Raw genomic sequence first — 15827 nt, 5'->3', positions numbered from 1 at the left:
ATACATACACATATATATGTGTACAAAGTACAAATATAAAGTACAAAGTACATGTATGTCCGTAGCTCTGTAAGACACTATACATATCATTATAATCCTATAAAAATATATCTTATACTATGTATTATAATATATAGTCTAGCTAGATCTATACATATAATAATTCTACAGTACATTATGTGTCTATGTACATTTGCATGCCCCCCATTTATGTTACATACATTTCTTTCTCTATAATCTCTATATATTTTATATCTTTCGTGTCATCGTGTTCTGCCAGGTGGGGGGAGGACAGGGAATTCTCCAAACACTCCACAGTCCCAGCTGGCTGCCTGTATCCAACAGGATGTTTGGCTGCCCTGCTCTTCACCCATTTTTGGCTGGAAATGCAATTGCACTTTCTTCCTCATCCAGAAGTACCACAACTGGGAAAAACCCAGCCCATGGGCTGCATTCCAGAGGCAGTGTGCCCTAGAGTTGATGGATGAATGAAGGAGACCCTTCCCCATTTCCAAACCACACCAAAACCCCCATAAATGGGACTTCGCATCTTTAAGACACAACCAGCAATTCAGAAATGAATGTAACCATTGGGTGAGAAGGGAGCAAATCTCCTAAAGGAATGAAAATTTTATTCCTGATTTTTCTTTGAGCTGGTACTGCTGCCATGAAGTGTTTCCATGGCTTCACAGACTTTCCTGGCTATACGGATCATTTCAGGCAGGACGGAGAGACTCACGGCTGTTTGTAAAAATGGATGCTGCCCAAAGGGAAAAAAAAAAAAAAAAGGAACCATTACTTTCCAAACCCAGTTTCTCACAAGATGAAACAGGATTCCTCTGGTTACCAGAAATACACGTAAGTAGGACTATGGGGACCATCTACACCTCAGTCTTAACATTCAGAGGCAAGTAATCCCATTAATCCCATTAATCAATTTATCAAGGTGTCTTCATCTTGCTGGGATTTTTGCTCTGCCAGCACTCTGGGAATGCCACTTGCTGTCTCAGGGCTTTTTTCATTTCAGGAGACTCAAAGGACTCACTTAGGTTCCTTTTTTCTAAAGGTAGGGGCTACTTCAGTTGTCAGAAAAGAGAAGTGCGAGCTGTTCCTCGGGGAACTCCAGCACCTCCAAGAAATGTTGATCCCAGTAGGATTTAGGTCTGTGCTGTTCTGAAGAACACTGAGGTGCAGGTTTTCAGCACCAAGACAAGAACAGCCAAATCTCTGACTGCTTGGCTGGGACTGGGTTCCTCTTCCACCACCACCATTTTTGGCCTCTGTACCTGGCACCATTCTACTGCAGTTCTCTTGCCACCAGCTAAAACTGAATACACTCCCAAAGTACAACACAGAAACGATCAGGGGGTGCATGGAACACTTTCCTCTGAGGAAAGGCCAAGAGAACTGGGATGGTTCAGCCTGGAGAAGAGAAGGTCCCAGGGATACCTTTTTGCAGCCTTTCAAAACTTCAAGGAGACCCATTTTTAGTAGGGCCTGTTGCAAAGGGACAAAGGGTAATGGTTTTAAGCTAAAAGAGGAGAGATTCAGGTTAGATCTAAGGAAGAAATTGTTTATGCTGATTGTGGTGAAACACTGGCACAGGTTGCCCAGAAAGGTGGTGGATACCTGAAAACATCCAGAGTCAGGTCAGACAGAGCTCTGAGCAACCTGAGTGAGTTGAAGATATCCCCACTCCCACTCATGGCAGGGAGGTTGGACCAGATGGCATTTAAAGGTCCGTTCCAAGCCAAAATCTTCTATGATTCTACTTTGAAAAGCACCAAGACTGGGGATTAACAGGAGAGGAGGACACTCGGTGCCTCTGAGATGAGCTGAGGAGAATTTCCCCTGCAGCCTTTGGCCCTTTACCTCCAGGAGCTCCCTGGCTGTCCAGCGAATGTTGGGGTTGGTGTCCAGGCAGGAGTGCAGGAAGGCGTGGAACAGAACTGACATCTCGCTGGGCATCCTCAGGGGCGGGTACCTGTTCTGGGTTATCAGGTCCTGAGCCTGGGGACAGAAGGAACACGGGACAGCCACTCAGCATCCCTGAGGTGACAGCTCCCCTGCAGGCCCCTCCCGGCTTTCTGATAGCTCCTGAGGCTTCTCAAGGGGCCCTGATCAACACTGGAGGGTCAGGAAGCAGGGAATTTTCAGCCTCCAGAGCAGTGGTGATAATGACCCTGAGAGCAGCTCAGCTGGTCAGAGCATGGTGCTGATAACAACAATCCCCAGATGGACCATTCACTTTAGAGCTGGACTTGGTGATCCCCGTGGTCCCTCCCAACTCAGAATATTCTGGGATCTGGAAATAATTCTCAGTAGTGTTTGCTGCCTTATACAAGGCAAAGGCAATCCAAATGTGGTCTTCCAAGAAAAGTAAAGAAACTTTTTCAAAAAGAGTGGAAGACTGAAATCTTCAAAATTCTTTTCCTTCCTCAGGAATTAGCTGTGCAGCATTTAACTTGGTTTCAGCTAATAGTCATGAGATTTTACCCTGGCATACATTCCTCCACTGTTCCTTGTTCATTTGGTATAAGACCTGATCATTTCATTTTAAGGAATTAGGATCAAAAACTGAAAACTTCAAACTATGTTTACTACAAGTAGCTTTGCTAATAAACACTTGTAGAATTTTTTTTTTGGGGGTGTAATAGATAATTATGGCATTACTAAAACCAGTGACCCTCCCTGAAAGGCACTGGTCAGAGTTGAAAAAGACTTCTAGGCCTGCAGATACACTTGAAATGCTTTTCCATAATAATTTCCTAATTGGAGAAACTTGCTGATGTCATCCAGAGCTACAGCTCAGAGAGAGATCAAACAGAGCAGGAGGAATTCAAGCAGTACTGGAGGCCAAAATGGCACATTTTTGCGCTGGCACGTGTCACTTCTCCTCTGATGAGGTGTTCTGCAGGATCATTTCTAGAAGTGGGCCTTGCTGGAACTATTTCAGGCTGATTGGAGTGGGATTTTGGCTCATGGGAGACGAAACATGGCACAGACTGGCAAGGCAGTGGTGTCTGACATATCTGCACCTTACCTGGACAGGGCTTTCTTGAAAGTACGGAGGTTCTCCCTCCAGCATTTCAATGGCCACGATCCCAAGTGCCCAGATGTCCACTTGGGTGTCATATTCCTTTCTTTTCAGAATTTCTGGTGCTAACCAGTAAGGAGAGCCGAGCACTGTGCACCGAGTGCGCTGCTCCGGGGTCAGCTGAGCGCACAGGCCAAAATCAGCTGAGGAGGAAAACAAAAATACTGGCAAAACCAGCTTCAACTGTGAAACCAAGCACAAGAAGTTCCCCACTCTAAGTCTGAGAACACAGGGATGCTGTGCTGACCAAGAATACCTACTCAGTTTCACAGATCCATCCATCCCGAGAAGAATATTGTCACTTTTGACATCTCTGTGGATCACATTCTTTGAATGAAGGAAATCCAGGGCTTTGAGGCACTGAGACAAAAAGCCCATCAGGATAAAACTTAATTAACCTCATTTCATCACATAAGAAAAGGAAATGGCTCTAAAAGATTGAATTTCTAGGTGAAACACCAATTGTTGATACAGACTGTCCCCTCCAAACCCAGCCAGAATGGCTGCAGTGGCTGTGCTCTCTCCTTCCAGGTGACAAAGGAGGGTTTGTCAAAAAGGAAAACACCTCTCCCTTCATTATGAAGTGGATCAGTTTTGTCTGGGAGGCTGCATGACAAAGGTTTTATGTTGGCCTCAACAGCAGACTTGGAAGCAGCACATCAGTCACTTTTCAGAAGCAAACACCAGTTGGGGTGCAATGCTCTCCTTTTAAGCTGAGGGCTGTGAGAAACGAGGCTCTATTTTAATCTGCTGTTAGTTTAAAATTCTGCCACCAGCATGTTTGCTTTTACAGGCAAAGAATGCAGTGCAGACATGCTCCAGTGTAAAGAGGCAAAGTTTAGAATGTTAAATAAAATAAAGTTAAATTAAAAAAGAGAGTACGACGGCAGTGTGAGTGTAATAACAGAGTATAAGAAATGCAGCTGTACTGGCAGGTGGCTCACTTAGATGCCCTTTTATTTTACATATCATAACAGCAGCACTGAAACAAAGCTCTCAACATGAAGCTACTCCTGTCCCACCTTGTCCAAGCCACTGGAAGCACAAGCAGAGTCCCTTACCTCCCTGCTGATAGCAGCTATCACTCTTTCCTCCATAAAGATTTGGGTAAGAACGCTGGTTAAAGTGCCTCCATCCACATATTCCATCACGAGCCACAGGTCTTCATCAACCAGGTAGCTGAGAGAAGAAAACAAAGGCATGGAGATGAATGTGCACAGCTAAATTACCTTGTGGAAAGGATTGCAGGGGAGTTTTGTCTCCAGGTCACTTGTAAATGGAGGCAGAATAAAATGGAGACATTCCTTGTAGGCCTTGCAGTATTTGGAATCTGTGCAGTCTAAATGAGAAAGACAAATCCATGAAAAAGGAGATGCCTTAGATGGCAAATAAGAGAAAAATGCAGTTTAGTAACAGCAGAGATCAGTCTGGAAGCAGGACACTTGCCATCAACGGATTCATTATCTTATCAGTTCCACCATTCACTCCAGGAACAAGGCAACACAACTCCCAGAGTTATCCATGGGAGGAGGTTGTGCTCCACTGAGGACAGATGCTGGCCAACCATTTGGAAAACATTGCATAAAATACAGTCAGAAACAGGAAAATCTATCCAAAAACTGGCAAATTATGTGGTTCTGCAAATGAGAATTTAGTCTTTCTGGCTTCCACAGCAATGGAAAATGGTGGGAGCAGCCTAAGGGAGATAATTTCTATGATGGTTTATCAGCACTTGTCATTAAGGCATAGAAAATACAATCAACTTGAAAAAACCAAACCCCAAAACAACACAGAGGTAATGAGCTGACCGGCTGTTGTTTTAGTAAGACCAGGTTTTTGAAAAGGCATTTCCAACTACATATGCCAGAAAAGATTAATGGAGACCATCCCCTCCCATCCACTGGAGATAACAAAGAAATAAGAAAGAGCTCCATGTTCTGCCAGTGCCCAAAGGGGTTTTTTAACCTTTGGCTTGCAGTGTGTGAATGAACATTCCCATGAAAACACCAGAACCACTCACCTGTCTATATAATTGACAATATTGGGGTGCCTGCTCTCCTTCATGATCTGGATCTCACTGACAACGAGTTCCTTTCTGCTCCGTTTGCAGAGAGGCATCTTCTTTAAGGCCACCTAAAATGAAATTGGAGACCGTGGGCTCGAGAAGTTCTGCTGCAGGGGACCACAACGAACAGGGAGCGAGTGTTTTTGGAATGATGAGGCTGGGCTGTGCCAAACTGCCCCGTGACCTTGTGATCAGACACCAGAGCACAGGAAGCCACAGGGAAGAGCTGATTTCTCCACTTGCTTGGGTGCTACTTAGAGGACATTTGCCAGAGATATTTTGCCTTGTAAACTTGGGACAAATTGTCCCTAAACTATCAACCACAGATCTCTGACAACACCCTGCACCCACGTGCTTCCCCAATGGCCTCAGTTTATCACCTCTGTTATTATTCACACAGGTCTTGCAAGCAGGATTTTGTGACTGTGAAAATATATCAAAACAGCTGGGAATCCTTTAGCAATTCTATGGGGTTTGGCCATTATTTCAACAGCTGCTGCTGGCCTTGGTTGCATAACAAAGCAAACACGTTCAGTACATGATGGATAAAATCCCACCCTAAAAGATCATAACAGTTACACACAAAAAAAAAAAAAAATACAATCCCCGAACTTTCTAACTTCTTGAACTTTGATTTTGCTACTCCAATGAGAATTCTGTACCAACAGTTTAGATTTGCAATTATTTTCTGGGTTTCTAAAGAAATAACCCATTCTCTGGTATTTTAAGCCTTCATTATGTCCTTCTCTGTAGGATACCACTGCCCCTCTTGTGTTTTTCTGGTACTGAGTAGGAACAAAGTTTCTCCAAAATGTGTTTTGCAGGCTCACATTTTGCAGGCTCACATTTTGCAGGTCTGTGAGGAGCAGCCTGTGCAGGAAAGCTCAACTGGCCACCCAAAGGTGCAGCAGAGCTCCCAGCAGAAGGGAAACCCTGAAAAGCTGCACAATGTGCTTGGGGGTGCTGGGACTCACCACTTCTCCTGTGGTTGGGTCGGTGGCTTTGTAAACAGTCCCGAAACCCCTGGAAACAAAAGCAGAAGGAGAAGAAAGGAGAAGCAGTTTAGGTGCTGGGAATGAAAGCCAGCCCAGACAGGAGATCTGTGCTGCCTGGAGTGTTTTAAAACACCTCGGTTCATCTATTCTTCAAAAAGCTGCACAGCAGCCCAGCAGCCCTCTGCCATGCAGGGTGTCCAGGAGAAAACTGAGGCTCGACTTGAACAAAAAGAGCTGGTGCACAGATCTTCAAAACCTAAGGGCAGGGGGAGGGTGTGCCTACAAAACCGGGAAAATAATATATTTAATTATTTTTCATTTTGCTTTGTTGTGTTGGGGTTTTTTTCCTTCTTTTGTGTGTCTGTATTTTTTTTCCCAGGGAATGCATGCTGCAGACTACACAGGGTGGGGTTTTGTGTGACAGAGTGAGAGTTTATTATTTCATCTCTGGTTTCATTTGCTAAACTATGTGGTTATAATCTGGATTACCGAATAGTTTTTAAGCAAAATATTTGAAGTAAATGTTATTGAGAACTGTTACCTGACAGCTGTGAGGTGGTAAGGTGCTCTTTTAGGCAAAAAAGTTTGAGGGATGGGAGATCTTTTGGGTGCTGCAGGTGAGAGACTGCCAGCATCAAGTTTTCTTTGACAACACCTTCTGACCACAGTTATTAATTCTGATCTGTACTGAGAGATGGGAGATCTAAACCCAGTGGCTGATGATGTTTGGAGCTCGCCTGGCTTCATACTTGATATTACAGCAGCAAAATGCCTGGTCCATGACTTTGTAGAAGTAACTGCGATTGGACTTACCCTTGGGCAACCTTAACAAATTCAGTGTATCTCGTCACAGGATCCCCCTCGGTCACAGTGCTCCCTGAAAGAAAGGAAATCACTTCAAACAGAGACACCACCTTCCAGCAGATCTGAAATGCAGCCCCACTGTGAGCTCTTTGTGAGCAACAACGACAGAGGCAGCTCCAAAGCACAAATGGCTCCACAGATTTTCTGATTTTCTACAGCCCTCTGAAGAGTTACCGACAGGAAACCAAGCACGTGGAGAAATATCCACAGGAGACAGAAATCAGAAAAGAACAGGTACCAAAGCAAGAGTTTGATTTCTACAAACATTTAAGAGAGCTGGAACAACACGACAACAGAGCCTTTATTTGGGAATAAAGACTTTGTGTGATTTAACAAAAGGTTTAATACTTCTGAAGATTAAATGTACCTTGGGTTCTGGGATTAATTTTTAAGAACAGGTGAACAGTGTTGCCAGGAGAGGAAGGGATCTTCCCAACTTTCAGCGGTTTCCAAAAGATTGCCTTTATGATTTTAAAGAACAGCATCTCATGTTATAATCAGTAATGATGGGGCTTTAAGATTCAAGACCCTCATCACTGATTACCAGGCTGAGTTCTGATGATGACCTTGCCTGTGCCGCTTGAAGAACCACACTGCTTGTCTTCAATCTAATAGATTGCTGTGATGCATTTTTGCTCCGATGACTTATCAGGAGACTAAAGAGAATTTAGGAACCCAAATATTCTGCTTGATTTGGCCATCAGCACCCAGCAGTTCAGTAGTTCATTCACTAGGTCAAAGCACCTTCTTCTGAACCAGAAACAATCTCTGCTTTTTGCCTTTAGCACAGATGGAAGCGCAGGGAAACCAAACCCAGTCAGAGCTGCCCTCAGGAACTCCTGAGAGAGCTCCTGCTTCCTCTGTCCCCTGGGCACAGCTGAAGCTGAGGGACACACACCCACACTGCTCCCTGCCAGACAAGAGGCACACCACACGTACTCAGTCGCTCCAGCACTTCCTCTGTGAGCTGTGATTTCTCCCATGGCTGGACCCTGGGTTCGTTCCGAGCTCTTGTGCTGGAGGTGTCACGCAGGAGAAATGTGTCTTCTTCAGCTCCTGCATCTCCCAGCAGAGAGCTCGTGTGGATCTGTGAGGAGAAATATGTCAGGAAGGGAGCTTGCAGGGATCCCCTGAGCTCACATTTCAAGTGCAAACCCTCAGGAAGATGCTGTTGGCCACATCCAGTGCTCTTAAACTGTTTTTTGCTGTCCACGTCACAAACCGAATGAACGAAAACAGAAGGCTGGTTTTACACAAGTTCACGGCCAGTTCCATGTTCAATTTTCATGGATTTTCTCAAACAGTCTGTGCAGAGGGGCAGGTATGCCCAGGAGACAGTTTCTCCTGTATCCTGCAAGGGAAACTGATGACTAAAAGGAGAAGTTCAAAACCAATTTTCCAGGTGCCAGTGGCTGGGGTGAAGCACTGTGGCAGGACTTGAGCCCTCAGCATCTCCAGCTCCTCTCTGACCAGAAGCTTGCTGCTCTGAATTGCACCAGTGGTAACCAAAGCTGGCACTTACTGATGCCATTTCTTCTTCTGCAGCTGCAGGTTCCTTGTCCACCTCCTCCTCCTTATCCTCTTCTCCAGGAAGGGAAGGAGCCAGCAGAGGTTCTGGTGGCAGTATTGTGGCCTGGGGACAGTCAGTAACATGAGTGAGAGTCTTCATTCTGGCACTTGGGAGGTTTGATAGTTACACACAGCTTTGAGTTGCTTCAACATCAGAAACTGATCTAGACATGCACATGCTCCTACAGCCTCAGTTCCCTGTGACACGTGTCACAGTAAAACTTAAATATCTATAAATTATGGGAGGTTGAAACAGCCCCAGCTGCTGCTCTGCAGAGGCAGAGCATTGCATCAAGTTGCCCCAAATTTGCTGGTTTTCCCAACTGCTCTAAAGCTGGGGCCACTTAGAGAACTGAAGCAAATCAAAGGCACCATTCTACACCTTCATGCTCTATTTAGAATGTCATCCCTTGGCTCCAGTAGAAATCCCAGTGAGGGACATCTCACAGCAAAGAGAGACCTGAGCTGGTAATGTGGGGACATCCTGACTGTCTCACCACTGCTGTGTCTGCCAAACACCACAGCATCTGCCGAGGTGTCCCTACCCCTGGCAGAGCTGTTGGGAAGTCTTACTCTGCTCTGGTGAACCTCAAGCTTCCTCTGAAAAGTGTGTTTTATTAAAGACAAGGAAAGTGGCATCAAGTGAAAATCTGAAGTGTGAATGTTCAAAGGATTTTGTTATCCACACACTCTGCTGTGTACTCACAAACCCAGCATGAAGCTGCTCTAGCCCTTGAAAAAAAGGTGAAAGCCCTGTTCAGACATTTGCTATTTATTGCACTAATATTAACCCTAATAAATTTGGTCAATATTAACGTGGATGTCATTCCTCTCTCTAAGATTGCTACTGCAACCCAACATTTATTAGCATGCATAGTTATTTAAAACCTCCTTTCAATGGTTCCAGTGAGTTCCATTATCAATTATAACCTTATTTATATTCAGCTATATATCCAGCTGCACTAAAGATAAATCAAGAAACTTGATAGAAATGGGATTCTAAGTTGTTAAAACTAAATTGAAGTGGGCTAATTAGACAGTATTGAAAATTGCTGTGAACGAGATATTCCACCATGGCTAAAATCAGCAATCCTCTGCCTGCAAAACCAGACTTTCATCTGTTTAAAATCTTTGAACAGAAAATGAGGAAACAGCCAGGGATCCCTTCGCTGCTGCTGCAAAACCAGACATGGACATTTTTTAAGGCTGGCACACTGCTGCAGCAGGCAAAGCTCACAGCTTGCTCCACAGTTCTCAAACTCTAGAAATGTCAAAGGTTCTTTTCCCACTCACCAAAGGATGGGCTGCCCTGTATCCACCTCTGTTTAATTGGGTGATCCGATCTGCAGTGGGCAAGAGAAGATGAACCAGATGCTGTTAGAAAACTGCCTCTTGTGGGGAATCCTCCATGGAACAAGTCAGCCCCAATTGGAGAGCATTTTTCTTTCACAACATCCCTCCAGGAACAACGGTTCTTTTCCACAGTAAGCAGCAGAACAGGACAAAATACCAGATTAATCTTTTTCTACGGTTTTCTGTCTATTTTTTTTTGTGCTGTTTCATCAGTAAATAAAATAAATAGAAACTCGGTCAAGAAAATGCAAATTGTTCTTTAATAGTCAATGATTCTGCTCTGCCCAAGAGCTAAAGCAGTTTTCTTTTCTTTTTTTTCTTTTTTTTTGTTTGTTTTGGGGTTTTTTTGTTGTTTTTCTGTTATTAAATTGCATATGTTGGTTCTCTTTAGCTTGCTGAAAATGTTTCCCTAGAAAAGCTTTCCCAAAATCCCCCTTAGCCACGCGAGTTCTATTCTGACACAGCACAGGAACAGCTCCTGGGTTCAGGAGTTACACTTGGGAAGTTATATTTCCGCATGAAGGGGTCATGGCTATTTTAGCACACATTGTCATTAGTGAAATCTTTTAATTATGGGGGAAAAAAAAGATGTTTTCCCTCAGTCCTGAAGATAATTGCACATTTTTTAGAAGCACTTCTGAGAAGCTCTTCCAGTCTGCATTTTGGAAGTTGGCTGAAGCAGCAAAGTGAGGGAATGGACTCCCCACACTGTCCTGTGTAGGGAATGGAATCCCCTCAGGGTTCCCCACATTCCAAACGCTGCCCACATTGAGACACCCCTTTCAGCAGAAGGTGTTGGCAGGAGCTCTACCAAACCAATGGCATCTTACTGGCATTTTTGTTCCAAAATCAGCTCAGTTCCTAAGGAAGAGCATAAAGAACACAGCGACCCCACAGCCAGATATGCTGCACCTAGGGAAAGCACTACTTACTCCCTAGATGAGCTGTCACCAGCCAGGGTTTATCTGGATAAAAACACATTGCAGTTGTGACAGACAGAAAATCACCCGCTGCAGCACAGATTTGCCGGATCATTTCTGCAGAGCTGTGCTACAGCTTGCAGACCAGCATAACCCAAAAGCCAGATAAAACCCCCTGCTGGTTTGCAGGCAGCCCACTGAGAATTCCTGGAGGAGAAGGATCCTCGTGGAATGACAGCAGAAGGGAAGCATTGAGGAGTTCTGGATTGCAGGAATGGCAGTGTCCTGTTGGCACTGTGGGGATTTGTCAGCCTTTCACTGACACCCCAATGGGCCCTTGACATCACAGTGGCAGCTGTTGTAGGTTCACACTCTGTGGAACGGTTCCAGGCTGATTCTTGACCAGCTGGATGTTCAATTTTGCTCTCATTTTGGAGCCTGACATGCCTTTAAGGCAGCGAGATGTCAACCTTCCTCCTGATGTAAAGCTCGTATTTCTGCATGAAGCTCATCTGGAAATCAATTCTGCGCTTCCATGGAGTAATGATGAAAGGCTCAGCTCGTTTTCCTGGTGATTCTTTGACTCCATAACAAGACTCCTCTCTATTGGTAGACAAAACAGTGCCTTTAGGAGCTTTGCACAGGACTTTTGATGCTCAGTAACACAAACACCTTGCTGAAATGATCTCTGCTCTCTGATTAAAGGGTAAACCCCACCCTGATGCAATCCATTTTCAGCACACCAGGGAACACTGTGGGGGAAAGACTCTGCCTCTCAGCTCTCACAATCCTACCACTGAGCTGTAGCACTGCTGCTGAGGATTCCCCTGGTCGAGCTCCTGTAGCTCTGCAGGTTCTCTGCTGTCAATGTACACAAAGCAGCTGGAAAACGCCTGATGCCCCTGCAAAAGCATATTCCCTCGGATTTGTGGGAAAGCTGCAGGATCGGCTCCCTCAGTGGATGTACAGCTCTTCAATCCTCCTCCTATCCAATTTCTGTGTGCACAGAAGATGCACTCAGGCTCTGAATAGCTTTTCTCTCTGCAACAATGGAATATCAGGGCCCTTTCAGAACATAATTTCATCCATTTCGCTCCCTTCCACCCTCTCATGAATTACTAATTTAAAGTGACTTAATATCTATTCTCTATTCCCCGTCGGCTTTGCATATTTTAATTATGGCTTTTCCTAATCCTCATTTTCCCAGAACAGACTTAAATAACCCAAATTACCCCATCAGTAACTGTCTTTGATAGCTCAGTTACTGTAGCTAGTTTGTCACTTTTGCCAATTACGCTATTTTTGAAGTTTTTTTATAATACCAAGTGATCACACACTCTGTTCCACTAGCTTTTAACTACAAACCAAAAGTGATCTGCTGCATGAAATGCCATCTCCATCAAAATCTGCCTTTTTATTAATGCTAAATCACTTCCTTGAAGATTTTAGTGACATTTTGCAGCAATGTCTTTGCAGTCTTATCTTGGAGTGCCAACGGCACGTGAGGACAGTGGGGTTGTTGGGAGAAATCCTGCTTGTCTCTGCTCTGCCTGAGGATTGTTCCAGTTCAAAACAGAATGAGATGATAAATGTCCTTTTCAAAGTGATTTTTCTGTCAAGACACACAGGCTTTTGTCAAAATGTTTATCAAGAGAGGAGCATTCACACAGCTATTTCTGCAGGGTGAGGGCATCTTTTGCCAAGACACTAAGTAACTACTGGTCCCAGAGAGCTGCTGCCCACAGGTTCCCAGGAGTGGCTGCAGCCATGTGCTTGTGCAGCACAAGAAAAAGAGCACCAGGTAAGTCAGGAAGCACCTGAAAAGAAAACAAGCTCACACTCAATAATGCAGAAATTGGATCTGTCGTATTATTTTAGGAGGCACGGAAAATGTGACCTTTGCATTTTTATTAAGCTTTTCCTCTGTCACTCTGAAGCAAACTTTTGGAGGGTGAAATTGCATTTATTTTCAGGAAATAGAGACTCCAGGGGGAGGGGATAGGCAGAGAGGGAGGGGCTGCAGGAGCAGACTGCCCCAGCAGCTGTGACCAGGGCAGGCTGCCAGGCAGTGGGCACAGTCTCAGCGCCTGTCTCATCAAGGTCATTGTGTTTTCCCAGTTTGGAAGGAAGCTCCTTGCAATCCTGTCTTTCTCTGCTCCAGGTAGGGCCCACCCCAACTCACTGAGTGTCCTCAGCAAGAGCTGGAGTAAGGAATGGCATTTGAACACAAGGCATGAAGTAAAACCGAACTGTCCAGACAAGAAATGCCAGCAGTGAAGGTGGAGCAGGATTCTCAGCTGCCCCAGGGCTCTTGGACCAGACTTGGGTGTAAAATGTGGCACTGAGGTCATCAAAACAAAGAGAGCAAAGCCCAAAAGTGCCATGAGTCTCTGAGGAGTGGGGAGCACTGCCTGGGGATTAACCACAGCAACCACCAGAACTGCTCCAGGCCTGGGTTTCACTTTCCACCTGCTGAGACAGGGAGCTTCATCCAGCTTCAAGCATGAAAGAGCACGTCATGTTTGCAGTGTGCCTTGCTTCAACAGTGATCTTCTCATCCCTGGTGGTTTTCCTTCTCCACGAGCATCCATCTGTTGGGAAATATATTCAGGAAAAAAAAAAAATTACTTAGATAATTAGCACTCAGGAACGATTCCTTTTCCAGAATTTCATTTAGTGTTATGTGAAGAGCTCTTTCCTCGCATGTTATCAAGAAATGTGCTCCATTGGGCTTTCCCACTAGCAGAGTGATCTGCACGGGGTGGCTTTACTTGACCCTGCTTGTGCAGCTGTCCAGGGTTTACTTTTACCATCTGCCACGCTCACACATCCCTCGCATCCGCACTTGCAACCATGTTCCTGCTGAGCTGAGACGAGGACGGGCCGGGACAGCGCAGCTTCACTGCAAGGGATCCCACACCCTGAAGGTCCAACCCGACCACGCTCGGAGCTCTCATTCCCCCGAGCGCCAACTCGGGAGCTCCCCTCACGCTGCACACCCCACTCCGGGCACAACTCCCAGTCCCCATCCTTACCCACGGATAAAAGGGAGCCCCTGGACTCCCTGCCTGCAGGGAAAGCCCCCCAAACACGGAGCCTCCGCGCTGTCCCGCACTGCCCTCACACAGCGGGGCCCCGCTCCTCACCCAGAGCGGCCGACCCCGTGTCATCCCTCCCCTGCCACCACAGGGCCGCCTCCGCTGCATCCCCTCACGGCCCCCGCGCCGCCCGTCCCCAGCGCCCGCCACAGCCGGGCCCGCAGCCCCGTCCCGTCACTGCGGGAGCCCCTCACCTGTTGCCATGGTGTCGCCTCTGGGGTCGTCGCGCAGCTTCCTCCCGCTGAGGCAGAGGATGCCCAAGCTGCCCGCCTCCTCCAAAGCTCGGACGGAGAGGGCGAGGTGCGCGGGGACCCCCAGCCCCGCCGCTGCGGTCCCGGTCCCGGTCCTGGTTCTGGTTCTGGTTCTGGTCCTGGTCCCGCTCCCAGCCCCTGCCCCCTGCCCGGCCGCCATCTTGGCGCGACCCCAACCAGCCCCTCACCGACCACCCGAGGGGGCGTGGCCTCCTCCCGCCCCTCGGCGGCTCCCACCAATCAGCGGCGGGGGCGGGGCCAAGGGGGCGGGGCCCGGCCCGGGGCGGGGAGCGGGCGGCTGTGAGCCGCGAGCCGCCAGGGGGCGCTGCTGGGCCGGGACTGGGGGGAGACTGGGATTGGGGGAGACTGGGATTGGGGGAGACTGGGACTGGGGGAGACTGGGACTGGGGGGAGACTGGGATTGGGGGGAAGCTGGGACTGGGGGAGACTGGGATTGGGGGAGACTGGGACTGGGGGAAACTGGGACTGGGGGGAAGCTGGGACTGGGGGAGACTGGGATTGGGGGAGACTGGGACTGGGGGAGACTGGGATTGGGGGAGACTGGGACTGGGGGAAACTGGGACTGGAGGGAGACTGGGATTGGGGGAGACTGGGATTGGGGGAAACTGGGACTGGGGGGAACTGGGACTGGGGGAAACTGGGACTGGGGGGAGACTGGGATTGGGGGAAACTGGGATTGGGGGGAAATTGGGATTGGGGGAAATTGGGATTGGGGGAGACTGGGATTGGGGGAGACTGGGACTAGGGGAAACTGGGATTGGGGGAGACTGGGATTGGGGGAGACTGGGATTGGGGGGAAATTGGGATTGGGGGAAACTGGGATTGGGGGAGACTGGGACTGGGGGAAACTGGGATTGTGGGGAAATTGGGATTGGGGGAGACTGGGATTGGGGGGAAATTGGGATTGGGGGAAACTGGGATTGGGGGAAATTGGGATTGGGGGAAAACTGGGATTGGGGGAAAACTCGGACTGGGGGGAAACTGGGATTGGGGGAAAACTCGGACTGGGGGGAAACTGGGATTGGGGGGAAATTGGAATTGGGGGGCGACTGGGATAGGGGGGGGACTGTGACTAGGGGAGACTGGGATGGGGGGGGGGGAGAGCCCGGGATTGGCAGGAGGCTGGGAGTGGGGGGTCCTGGGATCGGGAGGAATCCGGGAGTGGGGGGTCCTGGGGTCGGGGGATCCTACAGCCGGGCGGGGAGCGGGATCGGAGGGAGGCCGGGATCGGGGGGATCCCTGGAATGATGGGAGCCGGGCCGGGAACGGGGGGTCCCGCAGCCGGGGTTCGCTGTTGGCTCTGTGGCAGCACAGGACATCGAGTGCTCCTCGGGCCCCAGCTGTGCCAGCTGCAGCAGAGAGAGCATCGCCTGCCTGGGAAACAGGGAAAAAAAGCCAAGCGAAGAATCTTCATGGCTGAACAAAGGGAATAGCGCCTGGAAGAACAGTTTTGTTCTCTTCCGATTTCTCAAGAAAACACTTTTGAAGTAACTGTTAATAGGATGTGTTCACGTGTAACAATAAATCATAAGCTCTTGGTGGGGGAGCACCCCTAAGGAGCTGTGCTGGTACCAGTGAGGAGCTGGGAATGATG

General features: G+C 47.7%; 1 protein-coding gene across 1 annotated transcript; it reads right to left on the bottom strand.

The window, feature by feature from the left end:
- Positions 1–354: 354 nt before the first annotated feature.
- On the bottom strand, positions 355–14388 carry LOC116451157 (serine/threonine-protein kinase PAK 3-like). Its single transcript, XM_032124317.1, has 13 exons — positions 14156–14388; positions 10876–13454; positions 9884–9933; positions 8550–8654; positions 7961–8108; positions 6971–7034; positions 6137–6185; positions 5118–5230; positions 4159–4276; positions 3358–3457; positions 3044–3240; positions 1873–2010; positions 355–760 (listed from the first exon to the last, which is right to left on the bottom strand). The coding sequence occupies exons 2-13, from the start codon at positions 10976–10978 to the stop codon at positions 632–634; spliced, it is 1314 nt and encodes a 437-aa protein (XP_031980208.1). The 5' UTR covers positions 10979–13454; positions 14156–14388; the 3' UTR covers positions 355–631.
- Between the last annotated feature and the right edge of the window lie 1439 nt (positions 14389–15827).

The sequence above is a fragment of the Corvus moneduloides genome, chromosome 14, assembly GCF_009650955.1.
Source record: "Corvus moneduloides isolate bCorMon1 chromosome 14, bCorMon1.pri, whole genome shotgun sequence".
Taxonomy (NCBI): domain Eukaryota; kingdom Metazoa; phylum Chordata; class Aves; order Passeriformes; family Corvidae; genus Corvus; species Corvus moneduloides.
Note: the sequence above shows the minus strand (reverse complement) of the source record. Positions and strands in the feature narration are given on the sequence as shown.

Bases quoted from the DNA above. Each gene is read 5' to 3' on its own strand.
- LOC116451157 (XM_032124317.1), bottom strand. From the start codon at position 10,978: ATGATCCGGCAAATCTGTGCTGCAGCGGGTGATTTTCTGTCTGTCACA. The intron at 8,655-9,883 runs GTGAGTGGGAAA...GACTGTCCCCAG, and splicing joins ACAGGGCAGCCCATCCTTTG to GCCACAATACTGCCACCAGA. The intron at 3,241-3,357 runs GTAGGTATTCTT...TTTCCTCCTCAG, and splicing joins GGATGGATCTGTGAAACTGA to CTGATTTTGGCCTGTGCGCT.